Below are 26,937 nucleotides of genomic sequence, written 5' to 3'. Positions count from 1 at the left end.
AGAGCCAGCGGCCAGGGTATCTGGAGTACTTTCTCACCAGCCCCCCGGAGAACGGGTGAATTGGCACATCCAACAGCCCTGGCCTGGCCTGGGTCCCCGTCACAGGGGCCAGGAGGAGAGCTCTGGTCTGGGCAGAGAGGCTGGCCAAGGGCGTGTGGGCTCAGCGAGTTGCGTGACCACTCAGGTGGAGGGCCTGGCTTGACGCTGCCCGTTTTGGAAGGCGTGAAGACGTTTCCCAGCCATGAGGGCCCCAGCCCCAGGGAGGCAGCTTGGCGATGCCTCAGCATGAGCCTCCCTGAAGGGGACTCAGCCAGGGCTCGAGTGGACTGTGGGATGGAAGGACAGGACCGGCAAAGGGCATCTCAGTCCCACCCATGATCCCAACCCCAGCGTCAAGACCAAGGGGGTGTCCATCAAGATGGAGATGCCCTCGCCGGCTCTCAGGTCTGCAGGGGCCAGGTGTGGCTTCAGTGGAAGACATCACGGGATAGTGCAGTCGCTGTGTCCAAGGTGCATGGGCACACAGGTGACACGGGCTGGGTGGGAAGGGAGACCTTCCTCCCTTTTTTTTTTTTTAAAGATTTATTTATTTATGATAGACATGGAGAGAGAGAGAGGCAGAGATACAGGAGGAGGGAGAAGCAGGCTCCATGACGGAAGCCCCACGTGGGACTTAATCCCGGGACTCCAGGATCTCGCCCTGGGCCAAAGGCAGGCGCCAAACCACTGAGCCACCCAGGGATCCCCCTTTCCTCCCTTTCAAGCTGGTACCTGTCTCTCCAGCTGGGAAAGGATTGTCCAGAGGTCATGGAGGGCAGGTGCCCTGCCTGGGACTCTGGTGGCCCTGAGTGCCAGCTGCACCTCACACCCCAGGGTGAGACAAGACGGCTGCTCCTTGCTGCCCCCAACACCCCATCTTTTTCTTTGTCCTCTGTGCCAACTGTCCCTCGGGGAAATGAATCCTGCACAGACAGGAAGGGACCAGAAACCCAAGGGCAGGTGTGTGGGAGGAGGTGAGATGTTGCAGGAAGGAACATCAACCTTACCTTGCACTGGTGCCCCCTCTGCAGACTCATGGTAGAGGGTCAGTGGCCACTCACATGCCCCACACAGCATATGGCAACCGGACTCCAGCAGTGTCTGTCCCACCCCCTGCCATTGCCTGGCCAAGGGACCAAGGGCAGGCACTGGACCCCTGCAGGCCTTGGTTTCCTTCTCTGTGCCTCGGAGCTGGTGACACCTGCCGTGTGCAAGTGTGCGGCACCTGGCTGCATGGTGACACTTTAAATGGGTTTTTGTTCTAGTTGCGGTAACCAGTATGCAGTCATGCCCTGCTTGTCCCCGGGACACCTGTTGCTACAGCAGCAAGGTGCAAGATGGCCTGAGATAAGTAGGAACCCATGGCTCAGCCCCCTGAAAGCTGCCAGAGCACTAAGAGGATGAAGGGAGGCAGGAAGGCAGATGGGGCCCTGCTCTGAAAGTGACTGGCAAAAGCCCAGAGAGTTGGGGACACCGTGGCCTAGGCCCGGCAGCCCCCCAGGAGGCACATGGGGACAATGAGGACAGTGCCGTGGCGTCTGCAACGACCAGAGGACGGGACCAACCCACATCATCCATAAGAGAACGGGTCCAGAGGTTGTGAGTCCATCCCCCCGCGACTGTCATGCAGCTGCTAAATGGCAGGAACCAGGGCTACGGGGTTAAATTAGAATCCTGTCTGTTCCCTGATTTGGGGCCCTGTGCTGAGGTTAGGTAAGACAACATCTTCGTGTTTGTAAACACCCACTAAAATACAGGGGGTTCAAGAGTCACAGTGTCTGCAGCCTGATCTCAGAAGGTTTGGGGGAAGCAATGAGCGGGAACAAGCAGATGTGACAAAAGGTCAAGAATTGGTGGCTCTGGGTGAGGAATGTGCTGCACTGACCCTGCAACGTTTCTGGGGGTCTGAAATCACATTAAAAGAAGAGGCTTTAAAATCCTACAAACGCGATGTTGAGTAAAGTAAGCACATTACAGAAGGAACAGAAGGACTCGGATGTAAGAACAGATGTGACAGTGACGTGTGCGGTCGCTGGATGCACACACGCCAACCCCGGAAGGCGGTCACCACCCAAGGGAGGGAAGACCAGGGAGGGCTGTGGAGGGGCTCAGCCCTCTGTAGTACGCGGAGATTTGTTCTAGGAGGTCTGAAGCAACATGGGGAAATGACGGGATCTGACCCAGCTCAATTATGGGGACTCAGGGCATTGTTATGTCCCCAGGTTCCCACGTGTCCAAAACACAGCACGCCGATGCCCCTTCCCCCAGGATGCCAGCACCTGTCCTGAGCCGAAGCCATGTGGGCCGCAAGGTCTCCGGGCCCCGAGCCTGGTCCCTCTTCCAGAGCCTCGAATACGGGAAACTCCAGTCGTGTGCACGTGCGTGCATGTGCGTGTGTGTGCTAAAGTCGGCTCTGGAAGCTGAGGGCAGGGCTGAGGCAATGCGGAGACACCCTGCTCCTGAGCACCAGGTCACCCAGGTCAGGCCCAGGGGCGTTCCAGGACAGTGAGGCAGACCTGAGGTGATGACGAGTGATCCCCCCCGCAGGCCCTGCGAGCTCCCGAGCCAATGCCCTCTGTCTCGACTGGTCCCTAACACGGAGCCCCCTCTGTCGCGTCCCACTAGATGGGTACCATGGGTGTGAAGCCGCCTCCTGGCAGGGCCATCGGGACCTCACCGGACAAGCCACGCAGGGAAGCAGTTCTCAATCTCTACAGAGATGAGACGTGCTCCCCTGAAGTCTCGTCTCCTGTTGCTCCCCACCCTGTGAGCGGCCTTGGGGACCTGTCACCTGCCCCCATGGAAACCCTCAGCCACAGGGACAAGGCTGCCCACGGCCCCCCAGGCCTCCCACACTGGGGTAAAGCCCCACTCCAGCACGAGGCCACTCCAGAACTTCGATCAGCTGTGCTCCTTGGCGGGCACTGAGCTGCGCGTTTCACGCACACAGTCTCCGTGTGTTTGCATACGGAGCAATCTGGTTTTTTTAACAACATCTTAACGTATACAATTCAATGGTTTTTGGAATGACCATCAGTACAATTTTAGGACATTTTCATCACCCCAAAGGAATGCTGTACTCATGACGCAGTCATTATTTCCTCCCAATTCCCCGGCCGCTGGCAGCCACTAGTCTACTTACGGCCTTTAGAGATTTGCCTTCCGGATAATCCTATCTGGTTCACACACAGTGTTGTTGTAGTTCCAGGCACACAAGAGAGCGGTTCTACACCCCTGCCTACCACTCAGTGCTCATCGAGATAAGCACACTCCCAGTCCCTGTCACCTGTCTCACCCATTGGCCAACCAGCTCCCCACTGATGATCTTCTGTGTCTTCTCTACAGTTAAGTCTGTTTCCCCATTTGTCTTCAGTTTTAAGGTTTTTTCCCACCTGGGATAGTGTTTAGCATCCAACCATTTTACTACAGCTCACAGGGTATATATGCACTTCACTTCTTTTTTCTTGGCACGTAACATTCCACTGCATGAACACACCACATTGTACTTATCCACCAGTCGACGGACATTTGGGTTGCTTCCAGTTTGGGGCCATCATGAGTAATGCTGCTAATTCTCACATGCAAGTTTCTGTCTGGACATTGTTTTCAATCCTCTTGTATGTCTAGGAAAGACATTGCCAGGACACAGGGCCACTCTACATGCAGCATCTTGAACAGCCAGGCTGTTTTTCCAAACGGCTACACTAGTTCACATTCCCAGTGGCAGCCTGGGAGGGTCCTGATTTCCCCACATGCTCATCAACACTTGTCATTGCCCATCTTTATTTTATAGCTGCCCTAATGGGTATGCAGTGGTATCTCACTGTGCTTTGCATTTGCATTCCTTGCTGTATAATTATGTTGAGCATCTTTTTTAATTACTGACTATATATATGTGTGTATATATATATATATATATATATATATATATATATATATTCTCCAGAAAAATGTCTTCAGATCCTTTGCCTGTTTCAGAAATAGGTTGTCTTTTTATTATTGAGCTATAAGTTCTTTTTTTTTTTTTTAATTTTTATTTATTTATGATAGTCACAGAGAGAGAGAGAGAGAGAGGCAGAGACATAGGCAGAGGGAGAAGCAGGCTCCATGCTCCGGGAGCCTGATGTGGGATTCGATCCCGGGCCTCCAGGATTGCGCCCTGGGCCAAAGGCAAGCGCCAAACCGCTGCGCCACCCAGGGATCCCCTATAAGTTCTTTATATATGCTCGATACAACTCCCTTATAAGATGTCTGCAAATGTTTTCTTCCATTCTGTGACCGTCTTTCCTTTTAGCGAAAAGCTAAAGGTGTCCTTTGGAACATGAAAGTTTTTAAATTTTGGTGAAGTCCAATTTATCTGTGTTTTCTTTTGTTGCTTGTACTTTTGGTTTTGTATCTAAGAAACCCATGACCTAATGCAAGACCATGAGTTTGTCTTCTAAGAGTTTTATAGTTTCACCTCTTATACTCAGGTCTTTGTTCCATTTTGAATTAATTTTTGTCTCTGGAGTGAGGGTAGAGGCCTAACCTCCTTTCTTCAGATTTGGATATCCTGTTGTCCCAGCACCATTTGCCAAAAGATTATTCTTTCCCCATTGAACTTTCAACAAATCAATGACTGTAAATTACAGAGAGGTTTTAAGCCCCCTCATCGCACTGTTTTTATCCTTCTCAGCATTCGGAGTCTCCTCTGTGTTTGTATTTTTGAAGTGTGGCGTCCTAAACAGGGAAGTGATTCCCCAGGTGTGCCCTGAGCAGCAAAGAAAGAAGCATCACCACCGTTTCCATCAATATAGACATTCTACTCTATTTTTTTTAAGATTTATTTTTATTTATTTATTTATGATAGACATAGAGAGAGAGAGAGGCAGAGACGCAGGCAGAGGGAGAAGCAGGTTCCATGCCGGGAGCCTGACGCGGGACTCGATCCCGGGACTCCAGGATCGTGTCCTGGGCCAAAGGCAGGCGCGAAACTGCTGAGCCACCCAGGGATCCCCGACATTCTACTCTGTTAACATGACTGGAGATGGTACCAGCTTTTCTCCAGCGACATATGCAGCCATCTGGGGAAATGGTGGGAACTTTTGTGTGTGTGTTGTGAGGTTGGGATCACATTGTGGAAATGAAGGGAGGGAACAAGTTTATGAGATGAGCAGCGACATGACAAATGCTGTGTTCATCAGGTATGATCCAAAGGAAGCGGCACTGAGCTCACACTCAAGGAGACCTCATTCTCGTTCTGTTGTTCACTATGTGATCTTGGGTCACTCACTTCCATTTTTTAGGCTCAGCAGCCGCTTCAGGCAAATGAGAAGGATGAACAAGGTCTGGGATGGCAACGCGGGTTGGATGTCCACACGACCCCAGTCGATTGGCAGTGACTGCCTAGACTGCTGGGCTAAAGGCTCAGCAGAGAAAGAATGCTGGGACCCACTGTGATGTCTGCCACGGACTCTACTGGAGACAGGCAGCAGCTGGGCTGTGTGGTTACTGATGGATCAGACCCGGGACGAAAGCTCCTTCCAGCACTATGAATCCCACGATTGGACACAGTTGACTCTTGGCTAGGTGCCATTTGAAAGCTTCTGCTCCTGCCGGGCTGGCTCTGCCCCAGTAGACAGCCTGAGACAAAGCAGGTGGCCGGCCTGGCTTCTTCTCTGTGGCTTTCTTTCTGCCAGATGCCTTTCCCTCGACGTGTGGAAGTTGAGCCACAGCTGCTGCCGGATTTCCACCTCTGGCACAGCCTTGGGAGCACACGGGACAGAAACGCAGCTCCAGGCCGGCCACGGCCACCCCGTGGGGGTGGAGGAGAAGTAGCCAGTTTCAGAATCGTGATGTCTCACACACGTAACGTGCAAACACACGGCAGTGCCACTAGCCCGGTTTCACAAGCTAAATAACTACATGAGGCTCTTGCGTGTTCCTGCTGCCGCCTGGGGCCCCAAGGACAGTGTTTGGAAAACCGTGTCGTGAGAAAGTTCCCGGGTTTCTGTCTACCGGGATACCAAAAGGCCTTCCATGGTGAGGGGGGCATGGAGCGCAGCTTTAGAGCTGGGTCCTGGGGGTCGGCCCCGGGGAGCCAGGGACGGAGCTCTGCGGGCCCCTGCCCACAGCCTCTCAGAGGGGAAGTCAGCCTGAGCAGGTCTTCCGGACCCCGGAAGTGCTGAGAACGGGTCAGGCTGTCTGAGTTCGCACGTCACAGCCCACATCAAGGGGTCTAGCAGGTCAAAGGCCTTCGAACTTTCCACACCTGTGTGTATTGTAGACCTCTGTCGCCTGGGGTGCATCAGGCCCCAGCAGCTCCCAGCCCTGCCTTCTGGGCTGACCCCTCAGGCTTCCACCTGCTCAGACTAGCCGCTACTGGGCCCTGGACAAGCCATGGGGGCACCCGACCCAGCGCTGCAGCCCCTGGGGGCGGTGCCCCTTGTACCAGGCCTGCCCCTAGACCCTGTTTCTCAGAAGCTCTGCCTGCTGGCTCACAGTTGCCCAGCATCCGGGCTCTTGAGGGCCCTGGACACCCACAGCCTCCTGGGCACTGGGGCCAAGACCGTCCAGCCTCCTTCTGTAACTTGCTCTGGCTCACGGGTCCAGCCCCTGTCCCCATGCCAGCCGGCCCACTGAACGCAGCCAAACCTGACTCAGCCTGCTGGCCTTGTGGACGGCCTCCCCCACGCCAGCCCTGGGCTAGGACTGTTCACTCCCATCAGGTCACAGCCCGTAGGTGATAACACCAATTCTTTCACAGCGCTGTGTACAGTTAGGTTTTGCATGATGACAAGGGCTGTTAAGCCTAGGCTCAGGGAACCACACAGCCTGGATTCGAGTTCCAGCTTGGAGACCTTGACAAGTGACTAAGGCTCTCTGCCTCAATTTTCCTACATTTAAGATGGGAAATATACGCATTATTACCTTGTGAGATCGCCATAAAGAATTCAGGATGGTACCGAGCATGCGGCAAACGTTCAATGATGTTATTAGCATCCCTTCATTTATCCAATGAGTATTTACTGAGCATCTGCCACAGACCAGACACAATTCCAGCCTTACCATAATAACAATCACAAGAATAATCACACATAGTGAAAGAGCAGCTGATGCTTCCCTCCCTTCCCGCCCCTCCCCCATTCTTAGAAACGTCACTGAACATGGAGATGGCTGCTGGAGAAGACCTATCTTTGGGGGACAAAGTTCCCGCCTGGAACTGAAGCTGGAGGCAGTGGGGACAGAGAACCCAGGTCCCCAAGGGCTGTGGGCAGGCCCGTGTGCATCTGTGACATGTATGCTGAGATGGGCTGAGGCCACTCTTTGTAAAGACACGTGGGGGAGATCCAGTGGTGCCGTGGGTGGAGGCTGGGAGGCTGCGGTGGGGGGTGATCACCATACACCTTGTGTACCTTTTCAAACTGAACCATGTGATAATATCACCTATTCAAAAAATAATTAAAATATTTTGTAACTTTGAAAACAGGAAAAGTTCTCATTAAGGGGATTTCAGATGTTGAGCTGAGTTGGGTTCTGCACAAGCAGAGCTAGGGACCTGCTTCCTTGTTTTGGCTAAGATGGTGCATTGTAGGTCCTTTCCCTTCTAGAGCTCAGAGATATTTTAAAAGTACAATAAGGGCGCCTGGGTGGCTCAGGCTGTTAAGTGTCTGCTTTCAGCTCAGCTTGTGATCCCGGGGTCCTGGAATGGAGCCCACAGAGCAGCAGGCTTCCTGCTCCCTCTCTCCCTTTCTCTCCCTCTCTCTCAAATAAATAATACATTTTTAAAAGTCTTTTAAAAAAAGTCACGAAGAAGCTCCATGGACAAAGATGTTCACTGCATTGTGACATACAGACGTGGAATCAAATGGTGAACGACACTGCCCGCCGCTACCCGGCTCCCCGCCCACCCACCCCCACCCCGCGTTCCAGCATTGGTCGCATCTGCTGTGTGCCCATGCTCAGCACAGAATAGGTGCTAGATGAAATTTTCTTTTTTCACATCAGCACTTCCTTAGTAAATCCTCACAAAGCTGTATTAGCAAGGATGGCGGCACGGCACCACGTTCTCTCAGAATGCCGCCAACAGGACTGAGGAATTGATGCAGACGGAATCATCTCTCTACAAAGATAGAGCTGCATGTGTGCAAAACGACACACAGACAAGATGCTCCCTGGTCCAGTGTGGCATTGTCTGCAATGGGGAAAAGACTGAAAACAAGCTAAATGCCCATGATGAAGGGGCAAGGGAAGGAGATGGACACGAGGCAATGGTTAAAAAAAGAATGAAGATGCCCTCTATATCCTGATCTGGAAAGGTCTCCAGGACGTGTGGTCGAACGACAAAAGCAAATTACAGCATAGTATGTATACTGTGTTCCTTGGTTGGAGAAAAAAAAAAAAGGTTATTTGTATTTGAATAAATAAACTCTGGAAGAAGATATGAGGAACTAATAACTAGCTGGGCAAGGATGGGCATGAGCACATAGGGAACAAAGGTGGGAAGGATTTTTCACCATAACTCTTTACAAAAAAATTTATATATACATATTTTTTTATAAAGATTTTATTTATTTATTCATGAGAGACACACACACAGAGAGAGAGAGAGGCAGAGACACAGGCAGAGGGAGAAGCAGGCTCCATGCAGGGAGCCCGACATGGGATTCAATCCCAGGTCTCCAGGATTGCGCCCTGGGCCAAAGGCAGGTGCCAAACTGCTGCGCTACCCAGGGATCCCAAAAATATATATTTTGAATCCTGTGAATAGACTACGTACTCACATGTGAACTAATAATGTTCCTGGACATTTCTGTCCACCAGGCATTGCTCTAGGTTAGCTAGAGTTAACCTTTAAAATAACCCCATAAAATAACTCTGATTATCATTCCCACTTTACAGAGGAGGAAACAGAGACAGAGAAGTCAAGCAATGCACTAAGGCCATGGAATTAGTAAGCAGCCGAGCTGGGACTTGAACCCTGGTGGTCTCCGAGTCTACGGTCCACGTTCTTGACCCACCCTGCCAAATCCCTCCAGATTCCTGCTTATGGTATAAGATGAAACAGTGAACATTATAAATATACAGGATGAGAAGTGAGGGAAGGACAGATCCTGTCCATGGGGCGTCTAGGTATGAATTCTACATAGACTGATCAAAACAATCACTGCAATTCCAGTTGGACTCCCAAAGGTGTTCTGTGAGAAGGGATGCAGAGAGGCCGAGGGCCAAGGGTCCCCCCAACACACCTGAAGAACGGGGTAGCATTTTGTTTGCCGGGTACCAAGGCTTATTCTAGAGCTACAGTTATTGAGAAGGCAGTCTCGGTGCAGGACGAACGTGTAGGTCAGCAGACCACAATAGTCCAAAAACACACAGACACGTGGCACAGTCCCGATTCCTCCACAGCCACAGTAGGGCACTGAGGAAAGGGCCATCTCTGCAACAAAACGTGCTGAGACAATGGGGTATCCATGTGGGCAGAAAAGAAACTCGATTCTTGTTCACCACACACAAAAATCAGCTCCAGGGAGACTCTGTCCTGACCTAAATGTGGAAAGCAAAACAAAAAGCTCCCAGAAGAAAACAGTATCTTCACAAGCTGATGAATAGACGTGTAAAGCAGCACACACGTGCCAACCTTAACTAAATTGGTACTTGTGACCGCATTAAAATGGAGACTTTGCGGTTCATCCAGATACCACTCAGAGAGTAAAGTCATGCCCTCAGGGCGAGAAGGCCCTAGTTCACCCCAGAACCTGCGAGAGGCCGCTGCCCAGGCTAACACAAGGCTCGTGCATGTCAGTAAGGACAAGACAAGGCAGACAGAGGCAAATGGGAAAAGCAGCCAGACGCCGGAATTCACACGGAGGGTGACCCGGAGTCCGAAATGCAGGCCCCCAGAGCCCACAAGGGGCTGCAGGGGGGAGGCTGCTTTACCAGGCCACGGGGGGATGTGGAGAGCCAGGCCCTTCCTGCTCCTTGCAGCACAAGCATCGACTGCTCCCGCCGTGGTGGTTGATCCTGGGATTAAGTGACTTCTTTCTCCTGCTTTACCCTTTGCCCTACACTTTTATGGAAGGCAAAAAACAGTTAGCGAGGACCTCAGGGGAATAATAAAAACGGAGGCGTGGATGCCTGTGAGCAAGCCCTCCTGGAGGCCACCGTGAGTGGCCACTGACCCTCTAATCGTGAGTCTGCAGAGGGGGCACCAGTGTGACGCTCATCCGCATCGCCCTGTCACAGACACTACGGCACACAAGCAGGAACGTGGCTGGGTCGCTGTGGCCCCTGCCTGGCCATCCCTCAGCCACCAGGTACGAGCCAAAGGGCAGGGCCTCTGCCCTGGGGATGGACCCAACCCGGCCCCACCCTCACCCAAGGCTCTCCCACCTTCTCATCTGGAAAAAACGGGAACTACCATCCTCATACCCACAGGGCCAAATTGCCAGGCAGGCCAGACAGACACACTTAGCACAAAATAGGTCCAAAGGGACCAACCCAATCCCAAAAATTATCTCTCAGCCAGTAGAGTTTTCCCGGCTTCCAGGGAAAACAATGCTGCCCCAAAGGATGGTGGGCAATGATGGAATGTTCTGTGTCTGCCCTATGCAGTGCACTCGCCATTTGCTGCCGGTGGCTCCAGGCACTTGAATTACGGCTGGTGCGACTGTTTCTGAATCTTATTTATTTATTTATTTTTTAAAGATTAATTTGAAGAGAGAGAAAGTGCCAGGGGGAGGGGCAGAGAGAGAGAGAGAGAGAGAGAGAGAGTCAAGAAGACTCCATCCTGAGCATGGAGCCCCATGCAGGGCTTGATCCCACAACACTGAGGTCATGACCTGAGCTGAAACCAAGAGTCGAGCACTTAAGGCACGAGCCACCCAGGTGCCCCTGTTACTTCACTTTAATTAATGTAACTTGTAAAGCAGCTACATGGTGGCCAAGGCCCTGGACACCACAGGTCTACAGCTTTACACCATTGTGTGTGAATTCGAGCACTATGTGGGGGATTTGTTTTTCCTCAGAAAGAAGAGAGAAAGAAGATGAAAAGGAAATTATATGCACATTGAGCGTCACTGTCATTTGCCGTTACTGTGTTGGGAAAGCTCTTGGAGGGCAAAACTGTGCTCCAGATCACAGGTGGCAGCACTGAGGGCCCCTTCCCAGGAGGCTGCCCTGGGTCCGGATGTGCTCACGGATCCCAGCCCACCCCTTCCTCGGCTTCCGCGAAGCCCCTGTGGTCCCTGCTCACCTTGCTGATGCCTGGTCCTTCCCAGGGTGGCCCCGACAAGGAGCAGAGCTTGCGGGGTCCTGGGAGGAAGCGTCCCTTGCTCTTGGCAGCTCCTTACCTCCGGGAGCGCCAGCCCCCATGACCCTGGCCTCGTGACCCCAGCCTCTGGCCCTGCCTCCCACTTGCTCACTGAGTCTCCATCATCTGGGGAAGAAGGGAGGGCACGGTGCTCCCTTCCCCACCTGACCCGAGGCTGGGGAGGGAGAGGCAGCGGGGCAGGGCGGGAGGACCCCAGCCCTGGGGGTCATGACCCCTGGGGGTCATGAGGCCCCTGACAGACAGATGGGGCCCTCTGTGCCCTTGGGCCCCTGAGGACCTCTGCTGGGAGTGCTCTATCCTCGCCCTGAGCCTCCGACCCAATCTCACGTGGAACCTGGCTTCTCACCGCCTGGAAGATGCGAGTGAGGGGAACACTGACCCCACGGCGCATAGTGGGGACAAGACGGACTCGACTTGGCATGGAGCTCAATGAGGGCTCCCCTAGCAGTGCCCGGCGGCACTCGTCACCCCGACAGCTCAGGGGTATGGGAAGTGGGAGCCAGGGCCTGTTCCACCCTGTGCCATAGGCTTGCTGTGTGTCCTTGGACAGGTCTCCCTCCTTCTCTGGGCCTCGTTCTCCGACCCAACGATGTTGGGGGGTGGCTGCAAGGTGAAACATGGCCATAGTATGGGGTGTGCTCTGACAAGGCAAACCCTGTTTCTAAGCTGCAGGGGGGCGGGCCCAGCCGGGCCCAGGGCTCGGGGCCAAATGCAGTGCTGACTACCGTGGCCACCTCCCCTCGGGCTCTGCCGGGGGCCGTGTGGGGCTGTGCCCCGAGCACCTTGCAGGAAACGATCGCCGCATCCCGTTCCTCCCACCCCTGGTGACACTGAGTCACGCGGCAACCCACCCAACAGTTGTGACCACATTTCCTCTCCTGGGGGATCAGCAGTCACGTGGACGCTGCAGCCCAACCCGCCGGTACTTCTGGGCAGCCACCAGCTCCCGACTGGTACCCCACCCCCCAAGGAACAAAAGGGATGTCCCAATCACTGCGGGAAATCCCACCCTCAGGGCTGCGTCTCCTGTGGGTCCGCGTCCCCCGCTGCCCACCGGTCCCCATCACACCCGCGCTGTGCACTGTGCCCAACCTGATGTGGACAAGGTCCCCAGTGCCGAGTGGTCAAGACCCGGAGCTGCAGGAAGCCATGGATGCTGGCTCCTTCCCTTTGGGGCCGTCGGGGGCACCGAGGCGGACAGAGCGAAGCCCCAGGGCATGACAGGCACACAGCAGCCCAGCCCAGCTAAGCTATGTCCCTGCAACCCCAGGCCTGGGTTATGGGGCGGGCCCTGCTAGGGAGTAACAAGGCACAGATGGGTTGTCCACCTGGCCCACTCCACTGGGCCAAACCGCGGGGCAGGGGGTGTGGGAGGCGAGGGGGTCTAGAAGGCTGGGGGGGTGCAGCGTTCCCTCAAGGATCCAGGCCCAGCATGCTCTAGGTCCTTGGGATGCAGGGACTGGGGCTCGGGGCTCAGGGCTCAGACAAAGCTGGACCCAGGTGCTGGCTCTTCTGCCGAGAGCTCAGATTCAGTGACTCGCTGGGCCTCAGTTTCCTTATCTGTGAGCTGGGCATTGTGACCCCAGCCCTCTGGGATTGGGACAATTAACTCAAAAAAGCTCTGAGCGAAGGGCCTGATGTAGAGCCTGCGGGCGTAAGCGCCGTGATTACTACTTATACCGTGACCACCAAGGAGCCTTGCTTTTCACTTGCCTTGATTACCATGCTGCTCCCCACAAAGATTCTCCTTTAAAATGATTCACCTATTGATTTTATAGAGAGCGTGCAAGAGAGCGAGTGGGAGGGCGGGTGTGCATGCACACATGTGGGGGGCAGAAGCCGATGGAGAGAGGACCTCAAGTGGACTCAGTGCCCAGCGTGGATCCTGACCCGGGTCTGTCTCACGACCCTGAGATCGTAGCCTGAGCGGAAACCCAGAGTCAACGCTCAACTGATGGAGCCACCAGGCACCCCTGCACAGACTCTTCTCCTCGAATCACAGAACATGAAATAGCACGGACCCCTCCCCTTTGTGGAGACTGCCCCAGTCCTGAATGTCACCAGAGGGGGGAGGGCCATGGCCTGGAGCCAGAGGGACAGTGCGTGTCCCAGGGCCTTGAGTGCCACGAAGACAGAGCATGCGTGGAATAGCACTTCTTGGTCAGAGGCATGAAGTGCAAGCGGCAGAAGCAAGGACAGTGCAGGGGGGCCAACACGTCTACATGACGCACCTACAGCCGAGTCTCATTTCTGTGGTTGTCACGCTCTGTGAAGTCACCGTGAACACAGGCTGAGCCAAGGCTGAACCGTGACGTGCAGGGGAAGCATGGGGCTCAGGTTCCCGGGAGCCGCTGCTCACACGTTCTCGGCAGCTCATCAGTCCATAACCCTCTTCAGGTGCATTTCTCTTAATATGTGTTCCTGATGCACGAATTCTGAGCTCAGGGCCCGGCCTGCGCGCGACACATGTAGCTGGCCCGAAGGAGCTTCCCAAATGCTCGTGCTTCCTTGCAAGGCCTTCAACGCAGTGTTCTTGCCTTTGGGGGCTCAAGAAAGCACGAGGGCTTGCTGGCTGGGGACATTTTAAACAGTGAAATCACCAAGGCCACGCACTGCAAAACACGTGGCACCCACCAGGCCACGATGAGTCCCCTGTGTGAAGGGCAAGAACTGAGACCAGGAGGCAGGGCCTGGCATCCACTGGCCTCGGGGTGCAGGTGTGCGTTGCAGGGCCCCCCGCTTTTCACCACCGTGCACATGGCTGTGAGCCCCCCCACCCCGGGTGCTCCGACCTGGGCCTCCGGACCACAGCACTAGTAGGATTATGTGCAGATGGGGACTTGCTGGGTGAAGAGACAGCTGCCAACGTGTGGCGGGCACCGAGCACAGCCCTCCAGTGCACCTCGGGAGCCACCGCAGCACCTGCCCCTGGGGAGCCCAAACCAGCACCAGCACACCTCCAGAGGGATGGCTATGGCTGCAGGGCTGCCCTCTGCCAGCTCTTGTCAGAGGAGGGGTGCATTTGGGAGGCAAACGGGGGGATGATGTTCATGGCAACTACAGGGGAGCCTCTGAAGCCCCAAACCCAGAGGTGCCCCAAAAGCCATTCACTGAGCCTCCCCACAGGTCACCTACGTGTGTGTGTGTGTGTGTGTGTGTGTGTGTTTTAAGAGAGGAGAGGGAGGAGGGGCAAGGGCAGAGGGAGGACTTTTTTTTTCCTCTATGGAAATTCTAACCTGTTATGGGTCACACTGAGTCCCCCAAGAAGACATGGTGAAGCCCTAACTTCAGCACCTCAGAATGCAACGTTATTTGGAAAGGGGGCTGTTGTGGATGTGATGAATTGAGATGAGGTCATTCTGGAGCAGGATGGGCCTGAATCCAGTGTGACCGGCCTCCTCAAGAGAACAGACAGACGCACACACGTGGGGCAGACGGCCGTGACACCAGGAGGCCAAGGTGGGGGCACAGCTATAGGCTGGGAACCCAGCAGACGGCCCAGGCCCCAGAAGCCGGGGAGAGCAAGGAGGAGTCCCCCCCATCTCCGAGGGCGTGCAGCCCCGGGATACCTCCCTCCCTGTCCCACTCCTGGCCTCTGGAACCGGAACTTGACACAATACACTTCTCTTGCTTTAAACCCTGGAGTCTGCGCTACTGTGTTGCAGCAGTGCCAAGAGACAAGGCATCGCGGTCTTTACGAGGCGACAGACCCGTCTCCATGTACACGGCCTTCAGGCTGCAGCCCACAGGCCCGGACGCCCGGCCCGTCCTGTCTGCCTCGGAGCGCACAACCGAGGGCGTCCATGGACAGAGAGGACACTGTGACAGGTGCAGGGAGCATGACTTTGAGGCTGCTGACAGGCCTTCTGCTGCCCGGGGCCTTGCTAGCCATGTGGTCCCTCTGTGTGCATCAGAACGAGGTGCCCTTCCTCCCCAAGAATGCAGGTGACCCCCTGGCCCCCACCTCCACCACTTGACGTCACACATAGCTTGGCAGGAGAATGAAGTTTCAGCCCCCACTGGCTTCGATCTTAGCAGGTGCCTCTGTGCCGTGAGCAGCCTGCACAGCTGTGTGCAAGTTGTGCACGGAGCTGGAGAGCCGAGAAGGCTTTTTTGCAGGAAGAGGAGGTGGGGCACATGTGCTTAGTCTCTAAGGCAGGAAAGAGCTCACATTTTCCAGAGGCTGGAGGAGACAGGGCCAGTGAAGACAACATACCATGGCCCCATCTCCAAGGCCTCGTGAATAGGAATGGCCTGCGCACTTCATGGAGTCTTGGAAAGTGCTGTGAGACGCGGGGACAGTCACTTCCCCTCTCTGTGCCATACTGAGCTCTGACCTCTGATGATGCTCACGCCAGGGATGCAGGCTGCTGTGGGCTGTTTCAAACCCTTTCCAGGGACACTTGCTCAGCCTGTCAAGGCAGCCCACCCCACTCAATCCCAGGCCACGCACAAGGGTCTCCCAGATGCAGCCCCGAGGACCTCCTCATGCCCAGGAGGCAAGCTGGGGCCATGCAGGGCAGGTCAGAGCAGGCACTTCCCGACCCCAAATATACCTGTGCTGTGTCCTCGAGAGAGGAAGTCAGGCCCGGCCATTTGAGGATGAACCTCTCCCAAGGCCAAGTACACAGGTAAGGAGATCACTGAAGACCCCCAGCAGCCAGGGTTCAGCACAAGCGGAGCCTGGCACCCGGCCTGTGCCCAGCAAGGAAGCAGAGAATGGGGTGCCGGGTGGCCCAGACGGTTCTGCATCTGACTCTTGATCTCAGCTCAAGTCATGAGGTCAGGGTCCTGGGACCGTGCTTGTGTCAGGCTCCCTTCTCAGCAGGGCATCTGCTTGTCTCCCTCCCCCTTTGCCCCTTCCACCGCTAGCTCTCTCTCTCTCTCTCTAAAGTGAATAAATACATCTTAAAAAAAAAGAGGCAGTGAATTAATGAATGGATGGACAGACGGATGGATGGGCCATGGCAGCCGGCAAGGACATGGACACTGCTCAGACTGGGCCTGGCCTTTCTGGAGCTTGGGCAACAGGAGGCCACGAGGAGATGCAGAGGTGCAGCACAGGAAGGGCTCGCCTATGGGCATTCTCTGTCCACAGTAGAGATGGGGAGACGGACGCTAAAAGAAGAGACGTGGCTGCTCAGTGATCCTTAGTCCCGTCAAGGCCCAGAACTGGGAGGCAGAACTCAAACCAGAATAACAAGTCTGCAGCTTCTGGAGAAATCTAAAACTCATGAGCACCCAAGGTGGAGAAAGCGTGTGCAGTCTAGTCTTTGAAATAAGAGCCTTGGTTGACACAAAACAGCCTTTTCTCTCTCCTCCCCTTCCTCCTTCCACTGCCCCTTGGGGGTGAAGACTTGCAGGCAGCCCTACAAGCAACTTTGTCATTGTCGACATAATCTGGTGCCATGTGACAAGACAGGAAATGTCTTACATCAGTTAGGATTAAGTTTGTCTGTGTCAGAAAACCTAAAATAACAGTGATTTGAGTAAGATTGATGTGTATTCTTCTATCGTATAAAAGTCCAAGTAGCCCAGGGGTGGGATGATGCTCCAACACGTGTAGGATGCTTATAATAGCGCTGCTCCACCCGGCAGTGCCTCCAAATTCACCTCGGACTCCAAGATGGCAGCTTCAACTCCAACCATCACGTCTGTGTTCCAGCCAACAGGAAAGAGGAAAGGAGAGAAAGGTATTCCCCTTCTCTTAAGGACACCTCCAAGCCAACGGCACTCCCCTTATATGTCACCATCCTGGACTGAATCACACGGCCACACTTAGCTTCAAGGAAACTGGGAAGCACTCAGTAAACATCTTCACCCCATTAAAATTCAGGGGTCGATCAACAGGCTCTGCTCTACCCTTGAATTCAAATACTCCCAGATGGTGATACGTCATAAGGAAACGGTCCTCAAACCCTACACCCTCCTAAGTTTTCAGGAGCCGCATTGAAAACGGAGGGGGGGGGGGTGCGGATTATGGGATTACAAAGAAATCGACACATGTTCACCCCAACCACAAAAATGATCATAATTTGACGAAGACCAAATGTCATCAAAGATGAGAGGTGGGTAACACATGCCCCCAGCACGGCCTCACACAGCGGACAGAGGGACGGGATCAACATGCCCACACAGACCGAACACAGTGGCCGGGTAGACACGCACTCAGACCAGGGGTGGCCCCAAAGACGTGAACGGTTTGATGCCGTGAATGTCGTCACCATCTTTGCGTGTCTGTGTGTGCCCTTCAGGCATGCGGTGCACTCCGGAGGGGAATCAACAGCACACGGATGCACGCCAGGCCCACAGGCCCTCACACACAGGGAACAGCAACCATGTAATCTCAGCCTAGAGACCTAGGAACCAACATCTTCCTGTGTGACTGCGACAACACCCCTGCCAGCAGCGATCCTCCTCGCTCTGTGCTGCAGAGAAGGGCGTTCTGGACGGCACAGGTGTAGTGACTTGCCCTGGCTGGCCCGCGCTAAGTGGGGACAGACCTGTGGTCTCTGCCACAGAATTAACTCCAAACTCCCCAACCTGTGGCTGAGGCCCATCCACTTCCGGGATTCAGCACATGGACTGTTGCTCTATACACTGGCCCTTCCCACCTCCTGCTCTGTGCTTCCCATCTACCCAGGACGCCCTGCCCTCAGCTGCATTTGCCTGATTTCGGCTGTTAGAACCTCATTCTCCAAGACGCATCCAGGTGCCACCTCTGCTAGGTCCTGCCCGCTCAGCACAGGCAGGGGTAGTAGGACATGGGCAGGATCTTACATTGTGCCCTGTCCTTTCACTATGTGCATATTTCTCTTACTTTCCCTAATAGAGAAACTGGAAACTTCTCAATGTTTAATAAATGTTCAGTAAATGGATGGATGGATGAATGGATGGACTGGTGGCTGGATGGGAGGACGGAGAGAGGATGGAGAGATGGATGGGAGGTTGGATAGATGGATGATGGATGGATGGATGGATGGATGGTGGATGAGTATAGGGATGACAGGATGGAGAGAAGATGGATGCATGGATGGACCGGCATCTGAATGGGAGGATGGATGGATGGGCTGGTGGCTGGATGGGACGATGGAAGGATGGGCTGGTGGCTGGATGGGAGGATGGAGAGAGGATGGATGGATGATGCATGCATGCATGGATGCAGGGATGGACTGGTATCTGGATGGGAGGATGGATGGTGGATGAGCATAAGGATGAGAGGATAGAGAGAGGATGGATGGATAGACAGACTGGAGTCTGGATGGGAGTATAGATGGATGGATAGATGGGTGAGGATGGATAAAGAACTTATTAGTAGAGAAAAGAATCTCTGAATATATTTTAGATGGATGCTGTGTTGAAAATGTCAAGAACAGAAAGCAGCAAGCATAATAAATGCCATCATCAGGTGCCATCTGTAGGAAGCTGAGTCCTTGCTTTGAATTGCAACATCCCTAGAGAAATTTCCAGTATGTGTCTGTGACAGTGATTGGGATTGAAGGAGCTGGAGACAAGGAGGCCAGGGAGAAGGGTCCCTGGTGAATTCCGTCGTGACAGCTTGCTCCTTAGCCAGAGATCACGAGATTGTGAACCTCCGACACAGAGTCCTTCACTTCTCTGGTCCTGGAGGTGGGGGGGGCGGGGGATGCGCACTTAGAGGGAACAGTTTAGCTCTGGAACGGCCTGTGCAGAAGAAGAAGGCCCATGTGCACTGCGTGGTCCATCCTTCTCCTGGGCTGCCCCTACAACCGCCTGTCCTCTAGCCGCCTTCAGAAAGCAGGCTTTTTCATCAGGCCTATTTTCACCTACCGAATGTCAGCCACGGAGTTGGGCCGGTGTGGACAGCTGACATCCCATCTCTTACCTTGGGGGGAATGGGTTCTTGGCTTTGACAGAGGTCTCAGTGTCAGTGATGAAGGGGGGGCCCCTTCGTGGGGGGGGGGCAGTGTGCCCTAGGATGGGCTCCTCTGGGGCAGCCTGTCACTGATGGGCTCCAAGGTCCCTGCCCCGGCGGCCCTCCTGAACCTTTCTGGGGGCACTGTGTGTCTGCCCAGTGCCAGGACGGAGGGGGCGGGGCCAGGGCCATCAGACCACAGGATGTGGCCTGAGCGTGCACCGTGGTGCACACGGCAGCAACGGGCCTTGACCACAACCGCTTGCTGGGCCGTTTCTTCTAAAAGGGAACTGACACTTCATGGCGGCTGGCTCGTTCTTTCCGACAAGTACGGCCTGGGCAGAAGCACTCCCAGGAGTTATAGGCAGACACGGGCAGGGGCTCCATGGCTCACCAGAGCTACTCCTGGACCACTGGGTCAGCCTTGGGCAGCAGGGGGGCTGGCAGGCGGGAGAGCCAACGTGGTGGCCATGACGGTGCCTTCCAGACTCTTCTATGGGAGGCAGGGGCTGACAGTTGCCCAGTTAGGGACTTCATAGGTCCCCCACCCCATGGACACCTAGGGACAAGGAGGGCTCCCCTGCACCCACCCATCGCTGTTTTGTCCTCCCAGGCCATGCTGACAGGAGGGAAGGGCCTGGGCTCACCATATAACCCTGGGCGGGGGGGCACCCTGTGTCATCCATGGCCTGCACAGGGATAGGCTGGCTACCTCAGGACAGCACCGGGCCTGTGTGGGAGGCCCCCGACCCGCCTGCCCTGGGGGAGCCCCCTGTCTCAGGCCTCATGCCTCCCACCAGGAGCTCCGGGACACATGGCTCTGCGACTCCCCAGCGACTCCCCGGCTCCCACACACCATGGCCTGAGCAGTGTTCCCTTGCAACTTCGGTCGCATTCAGTGGCGCCACAGCAACGTGGCCTTCCTGGCCCACCGTCCGGGCAGCAAGCTCTACCCGGGTGCTCGGGGCCGGCCCCACGGCAGCCTTCCAAAACCAATGCACTTCTTTCAAAAATAAACCCACAGCAGTGAAAAAGCATTTCCTTCCAGGCACCAGGTCAGGGTGATGACCGGAAGCCATCTCTCGGGGTCCCTGGCTCTTATGCAAGCGTTCACATATGGTCCAGACTGTTCCATAGGCTGTCAGAAGGAAGAAGGGCGAGGTGATCCGCAGCTGGCACGCAGTCCCCTGGGCGCCAGAATCACTCCGCAAACCGGCTTCTGCTGCCTCTTGGCCCAGGATTCAGGGGGTCACCGAATGTCAGACCAGGCGGGAGCCCGGGCTCATTTCTCAGATGGGAGACTGAGGCCCAGAGACCGTCAGAGGCTTGCCTCCTACAGACACTCCCACATCCCCAAGGGACGGAGCCTTCACATCCGCCAGCCCCGCCGACGCCCCAGCCCGCGAGCCTGCAAGCCCCTCCTGGTCAGCCAAGGAAGGCACAGGTAGGTCACCGGTGATCACCAGGGGCGCTGGAGCGGCCGAGGCAGCATTTTATTCACATTATTTTGCCAAGAAGACATGGAGAACTAGCGACCACCACAATTCACCCAGTCACTCCATGGAAGAAAGGAGGCCTCACGCAGCAAAAACACAGGGACCGACCCCAACCTCAGAACAAAAGGCAGCTCTGCCCAGGAAGGGATGGTTCCACGACTCTGGCTGACGTACACTGAGCGCCACCACCAGAATCACCACCCTATCTTCCTCATTTCTCAGTGGACCACACGCCTGCCCTTGGGGCCCAGCCTGGGCTCCCCCAGAACCTGCACACCCAGCTACCCCCATTCTTTGCTGGGGCCATGGAGCCTCTCATATCCCGGCTCCAGGGTTGGCCTCCCCCTCCCCTGGTCTCCTCCTAGAGAAGCGAGTAAATGCAACTGAGGACAGTAAAATGAAGAGATTGGGGGCAACACAGGGACCCTACCCTCCTGCTCCAGGCTGGGGGAGGGTGTGGTGGCCCCAGGAGGTCACCACCTGCTGCACAAGGGGAGTTGGGCTCCTAACCCCCATCCACCACCACCACCCCAACCCCGTCCTGGGCCCCACCCTGAGTCCTGGGGTGTCCTACAAATAGTTCCAGCAGTTCAGGTGCTTTAGGACACAAAAGAGAAGGCTGCGAGGCAAGCTTTAGAATCCTGTTTAGGAAATCGTTGTCCTCCAGCATTTATTGAGTGCCAGCTGTGTGCAGGGCAGAAAGACGTGCAGGTGAAAGATCTGATCCCTTTCATTTGAAAGTTTAGAGTGTAAACAGGAAGACGTGGTATCAAAGGGGTTTTAGTGTCTTGCTACGTAGATAAGTGGTTCATGCAAAAAGTTTTTTGAGTATCCACAGAGGAGAAAGGTCCAAGAGCTGTGTGGACGGAAGGCTTCATGGAGGAGGTGGCAGCCTCCCAGCTGGAAGGACCTCTGTGGGCAGAGGCGGGAGCTACGGCAGCTGTACATGCCAGGGAGGGCAGAGAAAGTAAAGCTGTGCAACCAGCTTCATGCAGGACTGGAAAGGGTTACAGAGGACAGGGGGTCCCTGAGGGCCTTTCCAGGAGCACATCGTGGCACCTAATGGTGATTAGGGGCTCTAGGGGGGTCACGCTGTCCTTTCCACCCAGCCTGTGGTACCTCGGTGGGGGCTGGACGGCTGTCTTCTGTCTCCAGGAGCAGGAGCCATCACCAGAAAGGCTCATTTGAGCAGGGGGCATGAGGGGTGGTGGCAGGATGGTGTCGGGGTGCCCGAGGGCTCAGGGAGGTAAGCATCTGGCTCTTGGTCTCCACTCAGGTCACAATCTCCTGGTTGTGATCAAGCCCCACATTGGGCTCTGTGCTCAGCACAGAGTCAGCCTCAGACTCTCTGTCCCTCCCGTTCCCTGCCCTCGTGTGCACACTCGCGCGCACGCTCTCTCTCTCTCTCTCTCTCTCAAATAAGTAAATAAAAAAATAAATATCTTAAAAAAGCAGAAGAATAAATAAGAGTCATTAAGATCCCAGTTCTCATCTTTAGCTTCTGAAAACATGTGTTTTGGACGCCCGTGGGGTGGGATAAATGGCAGGTCCAGGGTGACAGTCGTTATATGGCCAGAAGCTCTAAGCTGTGGCCGCCAGAGTAGCGCTCATGGTCCCCAAGCCAACTTGCCAAGAACAAGGGGACGCCGGGCACTCACTCCCTTCTGGGGGCAGACAGCTGGGGGTGCACAGGAAGCCTGAGACTTTTCTGAGTCACCAGCCCCTGGTGGGGGCTCTTTCTGGGGACACAGGCTCTTCAAAACCCTACAGCAACCCGGACGCTGAGGATGGGCTTCCTTCCCACATAGGCTGTTTCCCTCAGCACGTCCAGCCAAGACTCACCTCCCCTGCTCTGATGACCCAAGGGCAGACTCTCCCTGCCGAAACCCCACTCTACGCTTCCCCATCCCCCGGCTTCGCTCAGAAGCTTCTCCCCTCCAGTCCTGTCCTCACTCCTCAATGCTGCTGCCTACACAGCTCTGCTCATTCATCCCTGCCTGGGTGGCACTGGGGTGACCTCCACTGAAGGGACCGATGGCCTCTGTGATGGGATAGAGAGGACGGAGCTGGTGGCTGCCTGTCCACACCCCACCCCCGCTCCGACCCCTGGCTGCGAGGCACCCCTGGGGCCCCCTTCACAGAGCATACCTATCCTGGGTTCCTTTCTGTCTTTTATTTTTTGATCTCCTGGATTAAAATGCAGGTGTCTTCATAGGATTTGAAGCTTTTAATGCTTTCAACCTCAGTAAAGATCCCCACACAGGGGCCCAGACCTAGGATAGGTCCTTGCAAGTGGTAGGGGAGATGAGGGGGAGGGCCTTGGGGACAAATGTGCTGAGACTCCCCCATCCCAAGCAGACCCTGGGCCAATCCCCTCCTCCCCAACACGCTTCCCAGGTGGTGTGTGGCCTGGAAGTACAGGCCCTAGCTGCTCAGGTAACCCTTTGCAGCCCATGGGCCAGAGCCTCTTTTAGGGTCTGGAAGGGGGTGGGTCTCCCAGCTGAGCGCCCACCAGGACCACCTGGGAGCCTGAGCCCCTGAAAGCCAGGAAGGCCAGGTCCGCAGACAGAGCTGGAGCTGGGACTTGGGACCTGGGACCCTGAATTCATCCCAGGTCTGGGTGGGCCCCAGCCCAGAAGAGCCCCCAGTCATAGCTCCTGTAGTGCTTGGGGGACCCATCTCAAGGGGTTCAGCAGAACCCCTGCACCATGTCAGCCTCTCCCAAACCCTGGGGATTGGCCCAGGCAGCCCCTTGCAGGCCCAGGGCCCAGGAGACCCGATTTCTGAGCCCAGTCTTGCCTCCGGCTCCTAAGACCTTGGCTAAGTCACTTCCTCTTTCTGGGTTGCCTTTCCCTCGCTGAATTAGATCCAAGAGTGAAATCCTTTTTCAAACAAAATCTTAAGCAGACTCTCAATTGATCAGACATATAAAGGTGGGAGCTCTGCGTGTTCACATCCTCAGTGATCCCTGCACAGCTTGGCCGCTGGCCTCTTGGCAGGTCACAGTGTCACCAGGCTCATCCTCAATGCCCCGTCCTCTCCTACCTCACCTCCAAGTCACCAGCCCAGCACCCTAGCCCGCAGCCCTCCCTCTTGCCTCCCCAAAAGCCTCTTTCCCTGCAGATTTCCCTGTCCCAGCTTCTGTTCCCCCAACAGTCTACCTGCACCGTGGCCCAGTGCCAATCAGACCACCTCTCTGTGCAAACCCTATCGGTGGCACCCAGCACTCTCCAAAGCCGTTACCCGACCAGACTACCTTCTGCCCTCATCTCCCACACTCTCTACTCCAGGGCCCCTGGCCTCCAGGCTCCTGACATGCCAGCAGCATCCTCCAGGGACTTGTCTTGCTCTCCCACTTCCTTCAGGCCTCTACCAAGCACCACCTCCCTGGACAGCCTGTCCACTTTTTCTTTCTCTCTAGCTGACACTCTCAACAAGAAGTAGATGGAGCTTGCTTTTGCCAAATCCTCCCACACCTCCTCCAGCGGGCTGACACCCACCTGACACTATCCTAGCTCCCACGGTGTGAGGGAGACAGGCATGCTCCCTGGCTGTCCGAACATCATCTCCTGGCTGCGAGGAGGGGGTTTTGGTTTGGTTTTTCCCAAGTGGAAAGAAGAGTCCTCACTGAGGGCTCAGATCTCAGCCCTGAGGGTCAGCAGGGCCTGGGGGTGGCCTGGGGGTTGGAGTTGTAGATGATCACCCCTCATCATCATCTTTGGGCTGCAACACAGGTGGAGGTACAGCCCAGGAACAGGTGATGCATGGGAGTGCACCGGAGAACTGCCTTATGGTGCCTGAAGGTCAAGAAGGACTGGGTCTCCTGCAGCAGAAGCTAGGGGAGGGCAGGGGGCAGCTCACATTCAGGAATTCCTTAGGTGTGTACCTGTCAAAGAGCTGCCACAGGAAAAAGCTCTTGGTCCCTGGAGGTATGCAAGTACCTTCCAGGAATGTTCTCAAAGGGATTCCCGCCTGTACCAGGCCCAAGTTTTGGTGCGGTACCCTTTAGGAACCCTCCCACACAAAAGGTCCTCTTAAATAAAGTGATGTTTTTAGCAACAAGCCAATATTCAATGTGCCAGGACTGTTCTGAGCAGGCCTGGAGTGGTGTGTTAACCCTTAACTGCCTGTAGGCAGCTGCTTAAATATCAATTCATCCAAACCTCATAACAATCCGATGAAGTGAGTGTTACTGTGACCTGCCAGTTTACACATGAGGCAAAGGCCAGGTCTCCCGTCCAAGGTTAAATAGATGGTAAACAGAGATAACTACTGTTATCAACGATAAGTATTAAGAGTTTATGGGTGAATGTGCAAAGCTTTTTTTTTTTTTTAAAAGATTTATTTTTAGAGAGAGAGAGGGAGTAAGGGAATGTATGAGCAGGGGAGGAGCATCTCCCTTTCCCAGGGGGGGGGGGGGGAAGAATCTCAAGCAGATTCCCTGCTAGCAGGGAACCCCACCCCTGGCTGACCCAGGGCTGGATCCTGGGACCCTGAGATCATGACCTGAACCCAAATCAAGAATCAGATGCTCTGCTGATTGAGCCACCCAGGGGCCCCAATGTGCAAAACTCCTTATACATCATCTCATTTAACCCTCAAAACAACTGTGTGAGGGCAGGAACTATTATTTGTCTTCATTTTATAGATGTAAGTAAACTGAGGCACAGAGAGGTTAAGTAACTGACCCAGTAGGGAACAAAGACAAAAGGAAATGGGGAAGGCGATGTCATTCTGGTGTCATTCCTAAGGTGGAGGGGCTGGAGAGGTCAGGACCCTAGCCCCCCACCTCTCCTTTCTCCTTGGGAAACTCTTCCCTGCTCCACCTTGAAATACTGGGTGTGGTAGAAACCAGCGGAAGGGGCCCCTTCCCCTACATCATGTCCAGTTCTTCCCACCGGATGACGGATGACGTTTGTCTTTGCAGAGGTCACTTCCAAGGGAAAGCATCCAGGCAGAGTTTCCCAGGAGGGGCCTCGATGGGAGGAGGGGGCATTCAGATGCAGAAGAGATAAGGGCCCCTCGGAGCCATCCCTCCCACCCGGGTGGGAGCCGGTTATCCCCTCCCGTCGTGCAGCGCAGATCCGCCCATTCCCCTTGTTTTAGGAGAGGAGAGCTCGGCCGGGGCGGGGCGGGGGAGCGGCGAGGCCGGGCGGCAAGGGGCGCCCCGCTCGCTCGGGAGGAGGCCCCCCGGGGTGTTTAAACCAGAAAGCCAGGGACGGCAGCGCGGGGGGGGGGGCGCCCCTAAGCCTTGGCACCCAGAAGGGTTCTCCGAGGCTTTCCCGAGAGTCCGCCTGCAGAGCGGGGGCCGGCACCTGGGGAAGCTCTCCCGGCCGAGAGCGCAGGGCGCAGGGCCGAGGGCGCAGGGCACAGGGCGGAGGGCGCAGGGCACAGGGCGCAGGCACAGGGCGGAGGGCGCAGGGCACAGGGCGGAGGGCGCAGGGCCGAGGGCGGAGGGTGCAGGGCGGAGGGCGCAGGGCACAGGGCGGAGGGCGCAGGACGCAGGGCACAGGGCGGAGGGCGCAGGGCACAGGGCGCAGGGCGGAGGGTGCAGGGCGGAGCGCAGCCCTGAGCCTCGCCCAGAAGCGAGTTGGGGTTCTCTGCCGGGGGCTCCCCCAAGCCGCGGCCCGAGCCCCTCCCGAAGCCGGTTCCGAGCGAGCGGGGCTTCAGCCGCCGAGCCGCGGCCTCCGCCTCCGCCCCCGCCGCCTCCTCCGCGCGCTCCCGACCGGCGGCCCCGCGGGTGGGCGTCCCCGGGCGGCCCGAGGGCGGGGACCCCGCGGGACGCGGCCCCGGGGGCGGCTTCTGCGGCTCGGCGGCTCGGGAGCGGGCTCGGGCCGTCCAGGCTCCCCGGCAGGGCCACGCGTCCGGTCCCGCCCCGCGGAGGCGCTCGCCCGCCCGACGCCGCCCCGGCGCAGGCAGAGGCCAGAGGGGCGCTCCCCGACTTACCCCGCGGGGCCCCCGCGCGCGGCCGACCCGGCCCGTCGGATCATGCCGCCGGCTCGGGGGCTGCTGGGGCTCGGGCGCTGCTCGGGGCCGGGGCCGCTGCTCGGGGCTGGGCCGCTGCTCGGGGCTGGGGCCGCTGCTGGGGGCCGCTGCTCGGGGCCGGGGCCGCTGCTCGGGGCTCGGGCCGGGGGCTCCGGCGGCGGGCGGCGCGGGCCGCCGTGTCCCGGGCGCCCGCCGGGCCCTCGCAAGGGCCG

The 26,937-nt window shown here is 56.2% G+C and overlaps 1 protein-coding gene across 2 annotated transcripts in view; it reads right to left on the bottom strand.

Moving 5' to 3' along the window:
- The window catches only part of RIN3 (Ras and Rab interactor 3), a 102,346-nt gene extending 75,409 nt beyond the window's left edge, over positions 1 to 26,937 (bottom strand). The window contains exon 1 of one of the 2 annotated variants that reach the window (XM_072761172.1): positions 26,687 to 26,937. In XM_072761172.1, the coding sequence (XP_072617273.1) occupies positions 26,687 to 26,730 (44 nt within the window). In that variant the 5' untranslated portion in view covers positions 26,731 to 26,937. The remainder of the gene's footprint in view (positions 1 to 26,686) is intronic. The other variant, XM_072761170.1, reaches the window with a different exon arrangement.

Source organism: Vulpes vulpes, chromosome 6, assembly GCF_048418805.1.
Source record: "Vulpes vulpes isolate BD-2025 chromosome 6, VulVul3, whole genome shotgun sequence".
Classification (NCBI taxonomy): Eukaryota; Metazoa; Chordata; class Mammalia; order Carnivora; family Canidae; genus Vulpes; species Vulpes vulpes.
The sequence above is the reverse complement of the archived record's forward strand: the minus strand, read 5'-3'. Positions and strand labels throughout refer to the sequence as shown.